At 41.3% G+C, this 18,022-nt stretch overlaps 1 long non-coding RNA gene, 1 pseudogene and 1 gene segment (V, D, J or C); all 3 read right to left on the bottom strand.

Annotated features, from left to right (window-relative positions):
- Positions 1-242: 242 nt before the first annotated feature.
- LOC113020965 (Ig heavy chain V region 5A pseudogene) lies at positions 243-679 on the bottom strand (annotated as a pseudogene).
- A 184-nt stretch (positions 680-863) lies between these two features.
- LOC113020978 (uncharacterized) lies at positions 864-5,975 on the bottom strand. Of its 4 annotated transcripts, none has more exons than XR_013908557.1 (6): positions 5,645-5,966; positions 5,236-5,543; positions 4,837-5,107; positions 4,479-4,741; positions 4,230-4,366; positions 864-3,255 (listed from the first exon to the last, which is right to left on the bottom strand). It is a non-coding gene; the product is annotated as an uncharacterized LOC113020978 (long non-coding RNA). The 4 variants fall into 4 exon arrangements; XR_003272251.2 differs by having other exon boundaries at positions 4,651-4,741; positions 5,645-5,964; XR_013908558.1 differs by having other exon boundaries at positions 4,230-4,741; positions 5,232-5,543; positions 5,645-5,975.
- An 11,163-nt stretch (positions 5,976-17,138) lies between these two features.
- On the bottom strand, positions 17,139-17,943 carry LOC113020970 (Ig heavy chain V region 5A-like). The segment is given in 2 exon segments: positions 17,139-17,782; positions 17,864-17,943. Coding segments are annotated over 2 exon segments (381 nt in total).
- Positions 17,944-18,022: the final 79 nt, after the last annotated feature.

Consider the following 18,022-nt stretch of genomic DNA (forward strand, 5'->3'; position numbering starts at 1 on the left):
TATTGTCACTTAATTACAGAAAAAAAATGTCAAATTGAGCAAGTTACTAAGGTTGAAAATGTAAAACTTTATTCATAACTATAACTTCAAAAAATATATATTATCATGGCAATCTCCAGTGCTAAACAGCGACATGCAGCAGATAACAGTGTTTTGTAGTCTGGGGGCTCCTGTACTGGTGGAGGATGTTACACATGTTGAAGCTCTGAGGGGTTTGTGTTCAGCTCCACTGATGTTTTGTATTACTGTGACCCTCTGGCACAGTAATACACAGCAGTGTCTCCAGGCTGCATATTCTGTCCATTTAGAGTCACTGTCTTGCTTGAAGTGTCTAAGTTGATGGTGAATTTGTTCTTTAGTGAATCTTTGTAGTATGTGTTGTGTCCATAATGTGCACCTCCAATCCACTCCAGTCCTTTCCCTGCAGGCTGTCTGATCCAAGCTGTCCTCCAGCTGCTTAGAGAATAAGAGACCTGACAGGTGATGGTCAGACGCTGACCTGGCTGCACAGTCACAAACTCTGGCTGTGTCAGCTGTTCACACTTCACACCTGTGGAGAAAACATGTTTTATTTAACAGTAACAGTCAGTATGCTGTGATCATTCTGTCAGTGATTTTTTTTTCAGTGAGACTCACAGGATCCAGCAGCCAGCAGGAGCAGCAGAGACACAGAGAACATTTTGGTACTCAAGATAATCTGATGGGAACCTTTCTTCTTCTGTTTTAACAGGTGGCATGATTTCAAGTCTTTATAGTCGACTATCAGGTGGTTTGCTTTGCATATAGATGGATGCTGACAGATTATAAGAGATCTGAAGAGATATAAAGAATTGTAAAAAAAAAAAAAAAGTGGTTTTGTCAAATCAGTTCAGACATTCTTTAATTGATTTCTTGTATTCAAAAAATAAACAGAAAAACAGAAAATAAACATAAACAGGAAATAAAAGATAAAACTGACATTTCAAATCTTATTCTAAAATCACAAAGATATACAGTTAGACCCGTGCCAAAAAAGTTCCCTTTTTTTCAGTTCTGTTGTTTTCAGTATTCAGTGAGTTGCACATTTAGTGAGTGCACATTTAACAAGGCAAGCTGAGACAGCTTCTCCAATTCTACCTTATTTGACTCATAAAAAGGTAAAACTGCTTACATTGCCAAAGAAAAAGTTGAAATAGGAGGTGCTTTTTTAATCCACTCTGAAATGACAGTAATATTTGCCAACACTAAAACAGCCCATATGTGACAGAAAGGAAAGCCTTTTGATGAAAACTAGTTTTGCTGACTGTGTCGTGGCTAGATCCTTTCTCTCCAACTCGTACGTTCTGTTGGCGTCCCTTTAAGTAGTCCTCATATACACACATCTCTCCCAACACATCATACACAAACCCACAGCATGTATCTGCTTCAGCACAGTAGAGAAGACAGATTAGAACCTTCTCCAGACCACAGTGCTCCTCATCTGCACCCGCCTGATAAGCCCTGGAGAGACCGTTTGCTACAGCAGGAACAAGTTGAGAGATTTCTGCCCGAAGCTGGCACAAGTGAAACAAAATATCCGGGAAATTTACCTAACAAACAGTATATCTGCTCATTAAAGGCTCTTGTAGTCGGCTGACTTTATATGCCTTGCTTTTAGCCTTGAGGTTAGAGAATATCTGCTTATTCTGAAAAGTCAGTGGCCTGGAACGGGGAGGCAGAAGAAATCGAATATTGCAGGCTACTTTGAAACCCCCTTGGTGCTTGCATTTGTTCTGGGGCCCAGTAAATCAGTGGTTTGTTGTGGCCTTAACCTCTAGAACTGCCAGCAGAGCACTGAGGGCGGGCAGGTGGGTTACTCCAGAGAAGGGTTATTGTCATGCAACAGTGAGAGGCAGTCAATAAATTTGATAGAGTTCAGCCCCCTGGCACTTTGTTCACAATTACTCTCCTCCATACAGACAACGTGAAGCAGCAGACGCTGTGCTGACTTTCTGTCTGCAGCACAAACCTGGAGTATCACGTTGTAATTAAGTACTGAGGACCGCGAGCTCTGTCTTAACAATCTGCCACTGTGATTCAGCAGGTAGGAAAAAAAGATAATGCGACACCCACGTCAACCAGAAGACGCACTTAAGTAGGTATTATCTGTTGGGCTTAATGATGGTTGTAGCGATAGCCAATTAATTAAAATGACTGAATGATTAAATCAGAGGATCATAATTCGGTTCATCATCAGTCCATTTGTTTTATTATAGACATGTAGCACTCGGTGTTCATCTTATCACTTTCTTGATGGTTTATTGTGTAATTCTGTCGATCAGCAAAGCCTTTCTTGACATAAACAAAGGGTCCATAATGATGGTTTTGGGAAGGAGCTCTACACAGCTGCGTAACTGATCGTAGATGATGATGTGATGGTGATGATGATGACGTCTTTACTGTAATATTTGGGAAACACTGCTGAAAAAAAGAAAAAAGAGAAAAGAAAAAGAAAAGAAAAAAAACAAAAAACGAGGCAAGCTGTGACAACTTTTCACATTTAAATGTTTTTGAAAAAACATTGAATATCACTGTAATAACAGTAACACTTAATGTGCTGTGATCTTGCTGTTAGTGTCTCGACTTCAGTGAGAGTCACAGGATCCAGCAGCATCAGAGCTACAGACAACAGGTTGGTACTCAAGGTGATAGCATGGGAGCTTCTGTTGTTTTAATAAATGTCTGATAGGTGGCAATCTTTTTTTTTTTTATCCATGTCCATTATTTTCAATATTTGCTTTTTTTCTAAATAATGTTTCTTATTACCATTATCATCTCTTTTATTAAAGAAATTTCTTACAATTATCTCATCAGCCGGTGTCCCTGTTTTTGAGGAACAACTGCTTCCTTTGGGATCTTCTAAAAGTAGATGGCAGGCTGTTTTTGTAAAGCCTCTTCAGCTGCTTTAACCACTGTGTTTCTCTTTGGCACAGTAATAAATAGCAGAATCCTCTGGCCTCAAATTGGAATCAAACCAAATCAAATACACCATGCTGTTGCTGTCATCTCTGCTGATTTCTACACGTCCTCTCAAGCTGCTTGCATAACTATTTCTGCTGGAAGTTGAAAAAGCCGCTCACAATCAATTCCAGTGGTTTTCCTGCAGGTTCTCTGTCCCAGATCAGATAAGACCAGATAACACAGCAATGAAAACTGAAGCCTGATCCTCTACAGGAGAAACTGAGAGTCTCCCCAGGCCTTTTCTCTGACTGGAAGGAATGGACTCCATACTCTGACCTGTAACATTTGATGAGATGATAACAGAGAGGAACGAGTGAGACAGATAAAATGTTAAGTATCATTAACTCACCATCAATCAGTGTGTCCTGGTACATGGTGAAATAGTGAGCAGCACAGGAACTCGGGGGAAGCAAAAAAGCAATCGATGAGGTACAGCACAAATGCTACGGCAAGGACGAGGCAGGACGTCAGGTCATTCATATGTGTTCATTCATAGTTATGATGCCTTCAGTGAGAATCTACAATGTGAATAATAAATGAGAAGGTGTGTCCTGGTAGTGTATTAAATACTGATATTTCCAATGTTAATAAATGTGTTTTTGTTAACGTGAAAATATGGGATAGTCTGAATGCACAACAGATCACTTCAGAGGTTGCCAATAGTAAGCTTTAGTGTGTTTAGTGCTCTCCCTGCCAGTTGTGAATTCCTCTAAACCCCCAAAGTACACAAATGCATTTCATTCAAAGACAGGGAGTGTACAGATTTACAAGGACACTACATATGTTTGCAAAGAAGAAGAGTTACAACAACAGTCTTTGTGCTTTCAAATGACTGCACCTCTTCATAACACCACTGGCATACTAACACATTTATCGGCATCTTGAAATCACTACATGAGTAGTTTTTTTACATAGAGGTGGAAACTATATTGCTGCTTCTGCACATGGAGCTTTGTCTCACTCTTGTGGAAAATCTGAGAATTACAATATCTTGGAGCACGAAGCAATTTTCTGAAGGATAAACATGGTGTTTATTATTATTATTATTATTATTATTATTATTATTATTATTATTATTATTATTATTATAGTAAAAATGCCCAGTATAATTTAAAAATTGGACTGGAATCTTACTTTTAAACAATCAAATGACAGGCACTTATCTTAATCAATGTAACTATGATACCATATAAGGTGGTGATGATAAAAAAAAACAATGAGGGTGAAGCATATCTTCCCTTTGGTTTCACCTGCACAAGTGCCAAGGTAGGTCTCCCCTGCAGAATTGGTTTTCCCTGTGTCGGGAGCGCGCGCTGGGCTGTTCAAATCACGGAAAACAGTATCCCACATTCTTGATTTTTAGTACTTTGGACCAGAAGAAGCTCCACTAAAGTGAAACAAATCAGGGCATCAATTAATCTATTTAACAGAAACTATTAAAGTATAAATCAACAAAGTTAAATCAGCTGCCTAAAAGGGAAGCAAGAGTAGCTTGTTACCAAAAATATAGCTGGTAGAGTTTGACTATAAACTTATTGACTTTGCAGGTAAACTTTCTGTCTTTTTTCCAGTACATCTGAGGGACTGTGAATTAACTACTGATTAAAAGGAGGCCAGCGCCTTCAGCCTTCAGGAAAATCTTTTTTTTTTTTTTTTTTTTACTTTAATCACCATTGACTTGTAAGGTGATGTAGAGGTCACATGAGGACAGTTTTTCCCTTCAGCAGATCTGGGCAAGATCCTGATTTCTATGGAGTTTGAACTGGAGGACAATTAAAAAAAAAAAGCAAAAATATTATTTAGGTCCTCTTTGGTCATAAGATGCCTGAATTTCCTGTAATCTTAATATCATCTTACCTGCAATATTTATAGTCTTCTCAGCAGATGTGACACACGTTTGCTCTCCTCTGCATGTTAAATGCTTTACTTGCTTCCGCCAACTCAAAATCTTTTTTATACTTATAATAAGAGTTGTGTTTTACTCTTATTAGCTGTTTGTGGCGCTCCATTAATCAGCCAGGAGATCATGGCATCAAAATTAGTGTGGACCCAACATGTTCCTTGCACATTAGAGTCTGACGCTAAAGTCTTAAACTTGGGAATCTCCACATGAATGACAGGTGAATTTCTGTGGAATTAAAGAAAAACATGCTAATTAATAAGCTTTATCTTAAGACTGTTTTTAATTAGCTTTACATATTCCTGCAAATGTTCATGTTGAATATGGGCTTTGAGACAGTAGCTGTACATACTCACTGTGACAAATGCTTATTGTCTTCTTATATTCAGTATAATTGTGATTAGCTTTGCAGGTAAAAGTTGATCCTTGTCCCCACACTGAGAGTTTGCTGCTCAGGCTGAAGGTTTTCTGCTCTGTCCCTTCACTTTCTAGCTTCGTTCTGCTTGGCTTCCTGTTTTGACTCAGTGGTGATTTGTCCTAAAACCACTCCAAAGCCAGGTTGTCTGGAAAAAAGCCATTTAGCAGATGAGCCTTACTGGTGAGATTCCAAATTCCCCTTCTGAGACTGGGTACAATGTGATGTTTGGCGACACAATCCATGGCACTGAAATAAAGAAGAGATTAGTTTGATTTACATAACTCATTATAAATATCATGTGTGAACACAACAAGGAAAAACATTAATCTTATCTAAGTTATACATACCTTCAGATTCTGGTAAATGCAGAACTCTTCAATTTCAGTTGTCATTAAGTTATGTTAGAGTTGTACTTTTACATTGTTTAGTGTTGTTCAGCAAGGCGAAAATATGGCAGGAAGTCTGTTGCACAGTTGTTATGCATGATAAGACAGAGTGATCAGGGCAAGCAGCAAGCGGAAGCATTGAGTAACAACCAGGTCTCAAAAAAGTACCAAAACACAGAAGTGAAAGAATGCAAAGAGCAACGGAGCATCACAAACAGCAGGTGTGAGGTGTGGTTATGCCAGTAAGAGAAACAAAGTGCACATTTAAATTTCTCATATCAGTTTGCATGTGCACCACATCCATATTTTCTTATCAATTTGCCAAAGATTTTAGTTCTCAAATCTTGTAATAATAGACTAAAATGCAACCAGTTTTAAAAGCTAACATTTTGCATTTTTGGTATCACATGGGCTGCTGATCCCAGCGCTGTGGATGTGGGTTGGCCTGTATTTATCTAATAATAACAACTTTTAATGCTTTTTTTTGTCTACTATATTTTAAGCATCTGTGTAAAGCATATGAATTATTCACTGTTGCTCTTTTCTTAGTGTTATTCTAGCAGCCACTGTCAGTATCTGATCTAATATCTGCTCTGATAAATTCTTCTGTAAATCTGATGTGAAGTTTTTTACAGAAGAAAGATTGCCAAGTGTGATTAGCGTTTATGCTACATGCAGTTTATTTTTCTGAATCATGTGTGAGTTTTAAACCACGGTCTGAAAGTTTTTTGAGTTACACAGTGGATCGCTGTGGTCCTAACCATTCCTCTGTTTGCACTACCATTAAGACCCAATTTAGCTGCTCTCTCTTCTTGTCTTTGGAAATTTGTCACTCTACAGGTTATAAACGGAGATGATGTAACAAAAATACATCCCTCAGTAGATAACTCACGCAACAACAGTCTACAATGTTGAATGTTTTTAAATATGTCATTTTTACACTGACTAAAAATTGGGACAAATAATTTGTGTATTATTTTGTACAAAAATTCAGAGAATATACAACTGATTATCAGATACATGTAGACAGGATAAAGACTACTGGATTTTGTACAGCTGTTTAAGGAACTTAAACAGCTTAGGGTGGAGTGCCCACTCTGATTCAGGAATGAGTTCCTGCCCCAAGTGGAGGAGTTTAAGTATCTCAGGGTCTTGTTCATGAGTGATGGGAGAAGGGAGCCGGAGATCGACAGACAGATTGGTGCAGCGGCCGCAGTGAAGCGGATGCTGCACCAGTCTGTTGTGGTGAAGAGAGAGCTGAGTATAAAAGTGTCATGGTCCGACAGATCTGCCTGAGAAGTTTTGCTTTGTGTTCTTTTTTTTCCTCCTCTCCCTCTCTCTCTCCCTCTCTCCCCCTGTTGCCTGGGCGGAGTTCATTGTGGGCTCCCACCTTTGGCCTACATACCTGGGAGATGATCAACACCTGCGTCTCATTAACTGGCCTCTACTAAAGGGAAGAAGTGACACTGCTCTTCGCTGGATCGTTGCTTGACCTGTGTCAGTGAAATCCTGGCTTAGACACTACAGTCTAGTTCCCGCGTTTCAGCTTCTTGTGCTAACGTTTTGTTTCCCTGTGTACAGACCTCTGGACCTGCCCTTGTTCCCTACGGAGTTTCTGGTCCGAGAGAGGAGTAAATGACTGGTGAGATGCCAAGAGAGACTGAAGAGGAGTGAGAGTGTTCCCCTGCTTTTCCCCGTGGATTCCCTGGAAGCTTGATCCCCGCACGCTTGTACATAGCACTGAGTCACTGTTACACATTTCACCTGGTGTTTGTAAATAAAAACCCTCTGTTCTTCCTTTAACCCTTTGACTGCCTCACCAAGAAAAATACAATGAAAAAATTATTTGTTCATATTTTCTATTCCTTTAGGTCAATAATGATCACAATCAAAAAAAAATTTATACACACCTTATAGTTTTTTAAATATTACCCTCTACCAAACGGTTGAGATGTCTCTCTATGGTACAACTACATAAAGTTCTACAGACATAACTGGTAGAAAAAAGTAAAGGTTATACTCATTTTGCAAAACAATAACTACCAAATTTTGTGTTTGACCCACTTTGTTGTGGTAGTAAAACATCAAACATTGTTGGATTCCATTTCAACAGTGGGCGTTATAATAACAAACCACAAAATGTATAAAACACAAAAATATTGTAAATTTGATCAAAAACTTGATCTGCAATTACCGAAAATTCATAAACATACAAATTCACTTTTGACCTGTTGTTAACATAAACTTTTCACTGTAGTGTTGGAACAGCACTAACATTTTTTATTTTATTTTCCAGAAAATTCTGGTGGTATATTATATACCATTGCCATTTTGCACTGAAAAATTTGAGAACACACTGAAACAGTTCTGGCTCTTTTCTTTTGCCGTTCATGCAACTTCACCAATACCCCTTGATGATTAGATCTTCTGGTGGTACACTGCAAAGCATTCCTGACTGGCATTCAAGCACAAGAAAACATTGCATTTTTGGCATTTCCATCTTGAGACGCCCTTTGGACAGTAATTGCATCGGCCTCGCTTGTCACAGTGAAGTGGCCAATGCCCAAAGCAGTCATATCGCACATCTGGCTGTGGATGTGAGGGTCTTGGGGTGTATCGTTTCTTTGGTGGTGGTGGAGAGCTGAATGATGGTCGGCCAACTTTGGATGCTGGCTTGTTGACTTGTTTCAAGCTATGCGCAACTGCCATGCGGAATCTTTTGAGTGTGATTGGTTTCTGGTTTAGTTGTCCACATTCCCTCTTGTAGACCAGCCAGGAATTTGCAATGGACAGATCAAGCATGTAACCAAAGAGTGGCAGGTACCATCTTGTAGACTTGGCTGGGGTCTTGGAAGATGGGTCTAATGTATCCTCTGCTTCATCCAAGGGAACTGTTTTTAGGATAGGTTTCCCTTTTTTGCTCATTTTACGCGAAAGTTTATTAGATCTACTTGTTGAAGGAGCATCTTCATCCAGGGAAACATCAAAGCAGCTTTCATCACTATCATCTGCAAAATTGGGTTGAAAATCTGGATCCTCTATTGGGTCATCATCACTCAGTTCACCATCGGAGTCCTGAGAATTTTCAGGTACAAGGGCCAGGTAGGTGCGTTGTCTTGCTCCATAAAAGGATTTGCAATCCATCTAATAAACATTAAAAAAAAAAAATTGTAGAAATATAGTTGGTTTGATTTCCATGTGTCATTTAAAACTGTACTTTAAAAAATAATCACAGAAAGTGAGTAAATCTTTAAACATTAGAACATTTTGTAACATACAGTATTTGTCATGGAAAAATTTAAACATGTCATATTTACATGTATAGATCATTAAATTATTTATATTCAATAGTAAATAGTCAATTTCATATGTTAAAACAACAGTTCTAAACATTAGCTAAGTTTTGCTACTCTTACCATCAATTGACAAATCAACCGTTTGGTTGAGCATGTTTTTAAAAAAATATTATGGATTTATTACAGCTATTTTCTGGTATCAAATGACATAATCATGTTCAGTAAAGACTCTGACATGTTTATACTGCAGAAAAATGTACTTACCTTTAAAATTTTTAGCCAAAACAGTCCATGTGTCCAGAGTGATTTTTTGCTTTCTGATTTCCTGGTTGGAGGGTGGCAGATGAGGCCTGCCATATCCTGACACAGTGCCATCTAGTGTTTTTTTTTAGGATAACATAACTCAACCAAGTGGTAGAGATGGCTCAATAAGGTTGAGTTAAGCCAAGTACTCCAGTTCATTATATATAGTCTCTCAAAATATGCTAAACCAAATGGTTGAGCAGGCAGTCAAAGGGTTAAGCAAGGAGTCCTGCGTTTGAGTCCCCCCTGTGACCGTAACAGAACGATCCAGTCAGTATGGACTCAGCGGACTCGGAATTCGTGCCACAGCCAGATCAGCCTGCTGTTTCGCCTGAAGTCATACTGGTACGGCACGAGCAAATGTTGCAGCATATCAACCAACAGCTGGCAGCTCTCACTCCGGAGAGCTGCCAGCTGCAACACGTTGCTAAGTACATCCCACAATCTCCTCTTTCGCAAATCTTTCGCAACCAGCACCACCAGCGCTTCCTGAACGACCATTCCCTTTTTCTGGTGGATTGGAAAACTGTACAGGCTTTTTAACTCAATTCTCTCTGCCCGCCAGTAGAGAGGGGAGTACGGGTGGGCGAACTTTCTTGTAGAGATTCTCCCTCACACCTTTTAATCCCCACAAAAATCACTGTGTTCGACTTCTCCGCGCCTTAATTGACTCCGGAGCAGAGCAAACATTTATTGATGCAGCTTTAGCCCGCCGATTAAACATTCGAACTGAGCTCCTTCCTCACAGACTTAAAGTTACGGCACTCAATGGGCAACGCCTCCCTGACGTCACCCATATCACTGAGCCTATTTCTTTAACACCCTCCGGCAATCATTCCAAGACCCTGCGCTTGTTTGTGTTTAAAGCTCCGCTCACGCCATTGGTATTAGGATTTCCTTGGTTGCAACAACACAATCCCACACTAGATTGGAAGACAGCTAAGGTTTCGGGGTGGGGGGAGGGGTGTCACATGACCTGCTTAAAGGCCGCTATATCGCCTATCAGTTCTTCAGATCCAGGCTCTGCCCCTGATTCTCCTGATCTCTCCTCCATCCCTCCCATCTATCATGATCTCCTGGAGGTGTTTAGTAAAGACCGTGCATCTTTGTTGCCCCCTCACAGACCTTATGACTGTGGTATTGACCTCCTCCCCGGCACTCCCCTTCCTACGAGCCGTTTATACAGTATTTCTCAACCTGAACGTGAGGCACTGGAAAGATACATCTTCCTCTCCTCTTACGGCTGGGTTTTTCTTTGTAGAAAAGAAAGATAGAGTTTAAGGCCTTGTATTGACTATCGGGGTCTTAATAAGATCAATGTGAGAAACAAGTACCCACTGCCTTTGCTAACATCTGCCTTTGAACTGCTTCAGAGAGTCTCCATCTTTACTAAGCTGGACCTGTGCAATGCTTATCATCTGGTGAGGATAAGGGAGGGAGATGAATGGAAGACGGCCTTCAACACTCATCTTGGTTACTTCAAGAATCTAGTCATGCCATTTGGGTTAACTAATGCTCCAGCTGTTTTTCAGGCTCTTGTCAACGACGTCCTCTGTATTTTGTCTTCGTCTACTTGGATGACATGCTCATTTTCACGAACGTCATGTAAGACAGGTCCTTAAGCATCTCCTGGAAAACCGCTTGTTTGGCAAAGCTGAGAAATGTGAATTCCATGTCAGCACTGTGTCATTCCTGGGCTACATCATTGAACGGGGAAACCTTAAGGCTGACCCTGCTAAGGTGGATGCAGTGCTGAACTGGCCGGTTCCAGTCAATCGTAAACAACTCCAATCGTTCCTGGGCTTTGCAAACTTTTTTCGACGCTTCATTCGGGATTATAGTAAGATTGCTGCTCCCCTAACCTGTCTCACCTCCCCTTTCTGTGGGATGGGCCAGCTCAGGAGGCCTTCACACAACTGAAGAAGCCTCTGCTCTGATTCTCTCACAACCAGATCTTAACCAGCAGTTCATTGTGGAAGTGGATGCCTCTGATTAAGGGGTAGGAGCTGTGCTTTCTCGACGTAGTAAAGGTAAACTCCACCCCTGTGCATTTTTCTCCCGCCGTCTCTCCCCAGCAGAACAAAACTATGACATCGGGGACCGCGAGCTGGTGGCCATCAAGCTGGCCCTGGAGGAGTGGCAGGACTGGCTAGAAGGAAAAGTCCAGCCTTTCATCGTCTGGACTGATCACAAGAATTTAGAGTACCTCCGGTCTGCAAAGAGGCTCAACGAACGTCAAGCCAGGTGGGCGCTGTTTTTAGCTCGCTTTCATTTCACCATCACTCACAGACCGAGGTCTCGCAACGTCAAACCAGACACACTTTCACAACAATTTACTGCTTCCGGGAAAGTGACATGCGAGTCTCCCATCCTTCCCCCATCCTGCATCGTGGGGGCCATCTCTTGGGAGATCGAATCTGCCATTCGGGAGGCGCAGCGCACTGACCCAGACCCGGGAACCGGGCCTCCCAGACTACTCTACATCCCTGCCGCACTCCGGTCGCAGGTACTACACTGGGACACGCCTCTAAGTTCACATGTCACCCCCTAATCCATTGCAATGCCTCTTTTATCCAGCAATTCGCTTGGTAGTCAAAGATGTCCGTGAATATATTTCCGCCTGCTCCATGTGTGCCCAAAATAAGTCAGCCCCTGCCAACCCCAGGTCGCCCCTGGTCTCATATAGCGGTCGACTTCATCACTGGCCTTCCTCTCTGCAGGTAACACAGTAATTCTATTAATTATTGACCGTTTTTCCAAAGCTGTACATTTTGTTGCTTTGCCCAAGCTTCCCAAAGCCTTAGAAACCGCCCGGTTTCAATCCACGTGTTCTGGCTCCATGGAATTCCGGCCGACATCGTCTCCGACCGGGGACCACAGTTCACCTTAAATTGGAATTCAAAAATGACTTTACAAATGCAGAATTTATTCTACAAGTCATTTTTTAAACACAGAATTCTTTATTTCGATGCGCATGGCTCTTGTGGTCCTCCATAATTTAGCTGATACTATGTTGCAGAAACACCAGCTAAACACCTCCGCTGAGGTGAGAGAGAGGGGCTTAGCAATTAAAGATACCAGATCACACTACTAGTCAGCACCAGCCAGTCCCATCCAATTTTTTTACTAGTGTGTGTGAAAAATATATAAATAATAAAAAAAACATGAACCCAAAGTTTTTATGGCATTTTTAAAATGTTTAATTAAAAAAGCTGTTTCATTGTTTCATGATGAAGTCGTTAATGGCAGAAAGCAAATTATGACTTTGATGTGCTGAGTTTTTGTACAGCGTTTCTTCCTCTTGTGTCACTGTGACTCTCGAGCACAATAATAAACAGCTGAATCCTCAGTTGTCAAGCTGTTCATCTGCAGATACACCTGCTTTCTGCTGTTGTCTCTGGAGATGGTAAAGCGGCCTCTCAATGACTGAGAGTGGGCAGTGCCACTGCTAGGGTTGATATAAGCAATCCATTCCGGTCTTTTTCCAGCAGCCTGTCTGACCCAAGCAGCATAAATATCACTGCTGAACCCTGAGTATGTACAGGTCAGTCTGTGGGAGTCTCCAGGCCTTTTAATCACTGACTCAGACTCTGTCAGTGTTTGACCCTCAGTACCTACAGAAATGTTAACAACTTATTCGTTTAATCACTTTTCTTCATATCAGTTGTTAAATTAAAACAAAACAAAAGAAAAGAAAACAAGTCCTTACCAGCCACGAAAAAAAAAAGAATAAGGAAAATAACTAAATGAACAGGTCCGGCCATTGTAAGAATCAGTTGTTTTTGTCCAATCTACAGTGGGTATATGAGATTGGGTCCCTGACTCGTATTCTTGAACATTTATAAAGTTACTGAATGTTGGAGTTTTGCATTGACTCCTCCTCCTCAGTAAAAAATACTGCTGTTTCACAAAGTCAAAGCTAGAAAAGTAGAAAATTATCATGTACAATTTGCCAGTTTTTTATGATTTTATTATATTATGTTTGTAATTCTAAAAAATAGAATATTTATTATTAATTAATTTACATATTAAAACTGACAGTGTATTAAGACAGTCACTCACACATTACTAGTGCTGGCCACTATGCTTTACCTGTACTTCATAATTTTTTGTATACACTCATTGGGTTTTTTTTCTGCTCACTGTTATTCTTTATTTCTACTGAACACACAAATGTACAGTATTTGACAGCACACCACAGACATAAGTGTGTCTCAAATGGCATAGCTGTGACTTTGCTTGACTCAGCATCAAACTGTTTGTGTCTGGCACGTTGTCATTGCCTTGGTGGTATTAACTGTGGATTAACTTTCCTTTTTGTTGCAACTCGGGTCTTATTTTGATCTAATTCGTTAAATTATTATTGAGATTAATTTGCCATGACTCTGCCTTGTCAACACTGAGGCTTTTCTGAATGATAATAAAATTAGTTTTACTGGGAATACAATTCCTCAGGTGGCTTTGAGTCCTCATGTGTGCTCTTATCTACATTGGAGGTTAATCATGTACTCCCTGCCTTATATTCTTTATCACACATTCAGCCATCATAGTTTCATATAGGTCGTTGTTCGCATCAGCTCCTCTTCCTCACAGACAGACAAACACAACCTCTGTCATTGCAATTTCTAACAAATTGTAAGTTAAATAGTTTAGACTGACCTTAGAAATGCACAAATGTGAGATATTCTTCCTCTCACTTCATGAGATGACTAACTTTCAGTCCATCATGTTAAACTGTGTCGACTGTTCCCAGCAGTCAGATAAGTAGACTGAAGACCTGAAATTTTACATTGACTCCTCTCATGAGAGAGAAAAAAAGATCATGTAGAGTGTGCAAGAAAAAGAAAAACTGATTCATCATATTATGTTTATACTGTGTTTATTTAACTTAAATAATAGTGATTTAAAAAATTAATAAAATATAAACATCTGCCATCATAGTAGATCTAAGCAATCCACTCCAGTCCTTTTCCAGCAGCCTGTCTGATCCAAGCAGCATGAATATCACCACCGAACCCTGAATATGTACAGATCAGTCTGTGACAGTCCCCAGGCCTTTTAATAGCTGTTGCTGTGTATTGCTGGAAGCATCCAAGCTGATGGTGAACTTGTTCTTTAGTGAATCTTTGTATGATGCATTGTATCCATAATGTGCAATTCCAATACACTCCAGTCCTTTACCCACAGGCTCTCTGATCCAATCTGTCCACCAGCTGCTCACGGAATAAGAGACCTGACTGGTGATGGTCAGATGTTGGCCTGGCTGCACATTCACACAAACTAGCTGTGTTAAGCCAGAAAATTACCTTAGTTGGAAAGTCACATTCCAGAGCACTATTAGGTACCTTGTTCTAACCGCCATGAAGTAATCAACCTACTTATGAAGTGGTTAGGCCCAGAGTCTTCTGAACATGCCAAGAGATTAAAAGCAGTCCACATAAAGCATCCACCTGCCGGTCTGAAGATAATATGGTTGAGACTAGAGGAACATTACGGCTTACCAGAAGCAATAGAAAAGCTCTCCAGTAAAGAACCACAGAAGCTTTGTGACCTGTCAGGTCTACTGTGTGAACTCCAAGCTGCAAAGCTATATGGTTATTTATCTGATTTAAGTTACCTTGACACAGCTAGGGGAGTACATCCAATTGTGGAGAAGCTGCCCTTCCATCTTCAAGAGAAGTGGACAATGGTAGGGTCAAAGTTTAAAGAACACCACAATGTTAGCCTCCCACCATTCTCAGTCTTTGTTGAATTTGTAAAATGTCAAGCCAAAGCAAGGAATGATGCAAGCTTTACCACACCTTTAAACACAACTTTTTCCTATGTTAACCACATGTACAGAAAAGAAAAACCGTTAAGCAACCACAACCAAAGGTCATCAGTTACAGTGCACAAGACAGACATATCATCCATCTGCTGATCATCCATTCAGTTTCACACTTTTTTGCATGAAATCCTGTCCAAATACAGCACATGCCTGTTCCTTGGAGAAAGTGATGCAAGAGAGAGTTTAGCTGGATGTGAATCTCAATATAGGACACGGGGTCACACTGGGTGCAACAGTACAGACTTTTTTGCTCAGGTCTCCTAATTGTTTGTGTTTCAGTGTCTCTGTCTTGCCACCAGGCTGCACATTCTGTCCATTTATTTTCACCCTGTTGAACTGTATACCTGCTCAGAGAAATTGATAGGTAACATATAATCATGAGACTGTACACTCACAGAGGCTGGCTGTGTAAACTGATCAAACTTTTTCACACTTGTGGAGCAAAACAAGTTTAAGTTTATTGTAGAAATCTTAACAGTATGTTGTGGTCATTTTATCAGATTCTCTGCCTTAGTGAGGCTCAGAGCAGTCAGCACGCAATGCCTCCAGCCAAACTTTCTTCTGAAGGAGATCCGAAGGAACAACTTACTTAACATCAGAGTCTGAATTTTTTTTCATAATAATATTAATATAAACATTTTAAAAGATAATAATAAAAAAGTTCTAACAGATTATGAGAGGATCGGGTCTTTGCTTTGTGTCTCTTGAGGACAATAATAAACAGTCCTCTGCTGTTAAGCTGCTCATCTGCAGATACAGCTGCTTTCTGTTGTTTCCTTTGGACATGGTAAACTGGTGCTGAACTGCCGTGAGCATAATTTCTTACTATGACTATCTCGATCAAGAATAGTGACCAGTCAGGGCAGTCTGCTTCTCCCCACCGCAGGGAAAAGGGTAACACCACCTGGGTCTGGGTGCAGTTCCCCCCTCCAGGGACAGGGGTACCTAGACCCGGTTGGTAGAGTACGCTTGGGGAGTGTGATCGTGTATACAGCATCTCTTTATGTCTGTCTCCACGTCGGTTGAGTGTGGTGTAAGTGCATATGAGAGCATGAGGGTGGGAATGGATGTTTGTGTCTGTGTGTGCCTATATGTCTGTGTCTATATGTCAGGTTGGGTATCAGACGCCACCTCTCTGGGGACATCTCAGGCCCTCCAAGGTTTGGAGGCTTATCTCCCCCCACCACTTCCCCTGCCGGTGGCGGACTCCCTCAGACATCGGTGCGTTGGTGGTTCTTTGTGTCTGGGGATGGGCGTCCAGGTACACACCGGCTCACTCCTTGGCGGCTGCTTATCGGGGCCTGGAGCCTGGGGCTCGCTCAGGCCACTTCGGAGGTGGGGTCAGGCACAGCTGGCTGCCGGCGGAGCTCATGGGCGCGTCACTGCAACCCCCCCTGGCTTCTGCTCCGCAGCTGCTGAGTGACCCCTCATCTGGGACTCTCCTCAGCTCTTTCTGGGACAGTGGCGCGGCTGCCCCTCTGTTGGTCTTCCTTGGTCTCTTGTGTTCTGGGGGCCTCTAGATGTATGGAGTTTTGATCTCCTCCATACCTGCTTCATGCCCTGGAGGACGGGGCTGTGGCTCCCCCACACCCTCTAGCAGATCATTACATGAAGGAACCTTTTAAATACAAGCGCGTCCATGCTCACAGGTGTACACACGGGTGCTCACACACAAACTACACCCTTTTTGGCTCCTACCTCAAAGCACACTGTGCGCTGTCGATCTTACGTGCTGCACAATAATATTTAATATGTAGCACCCTCAAGGATTGACGTATGCATGATGTAGTTATAAAACAGGGTTTATTCTGGTCTTGGCAACCCGTGAGAACTGCTCATATTCCCATATATCATTGTGATGTTGTTTATTCTATTACTCTCGTTTTCTTCTGCTTGTTTTCTTTTTTCTTTCTCAACAGGTGATCCAGGTGATCGATATATGTATTTTTATTTATTTTTTTGTCTGCTTATTCTGTTGGTTTTTGTTTTTTGCCCTTCTCCCCCGTCCCTCTTCTCAGCTGTTTTTCTTTCCCTCTTTCTTTCCCCCAGTCAAGTCTGTCCCGTATTCAGCAAGTGAAAATAAAATAAACAATAAAAGGTGAATCAAATGGACAATTTGGTAAAGTAAATCCGTTGGGCATCTTTCTTTGCCTTTAGACAATAATTCTGATGGCAAAAGAGCCAAACGGGACAGGCAAAAAAAAAAAAAAAAAAAGAATAGTGACCAGTAAGGAATTTCCCAATTTATTTTTTTGAGTAAAATCACCCATCAATTCTTTAGTGGTCTTAGAGCTCCTCCTCTGGTGGCTTCATGCTACAACTGCTCAGCCACTGAGAGGTTTTTGTTCAGGTCTGCTGATGTTTTGTGTTACTGTGACTCTCTGGCACAGTAATACACAGCAGTGTCTTCAGGCTGCATATTCTGTCCATTTAAAGTTACTGTCTTGCTTGAAGTATCTAACTGAATGCTGAACTTGCTCTTTAGTGAATCTTCATAGTAAGAGCTCCCAGTATCTTTCACCCCAATCCACTCCAGTCCTTTCCCTGCAGGCTGTCTGATCCAAGCTGTCCAGGTGCCACTCAGAGAATAAGAGACCTGACAGGTGATGGTCAGACGCTGACCTGGCTGCACGATAACGGAGGCTGGCTGTGTCAGCTGTGCACACTTCACACCTGTGGAGAAAACATGTTTAATGTAGTAACAGTAAGAATCAGTCTGCTGTGATCATAGTGTTTGTGTTCAGTGAGACTCACAGGATCCAGCAGCCAGCAGCAGCAGAGCTACAGAGAACATGTTGGTGCTGAAGGTGATCTGACGGGAGCTTCTCATCTTCTTCTGTGACTGACAGCATGATATCAGACTTTATATCAGCCTGTGAGGAAGTTTGATTTGCATACAGATAACAATATTTA

Source organism: Astatotilapia calliptera, chromosome 4 (assembly GCF_964374335.1).
Source record: "Astatotilapia calliptera chromosome 4, fAstCal68.1, whole genome shotgun sequence".
Lineage (NCBI taxonomy): Eukaryota > Metazoa > Chordata > Actinopteri > Cichliformes > Cichlidae > Astatotilapia > Astatotilapia calliptera.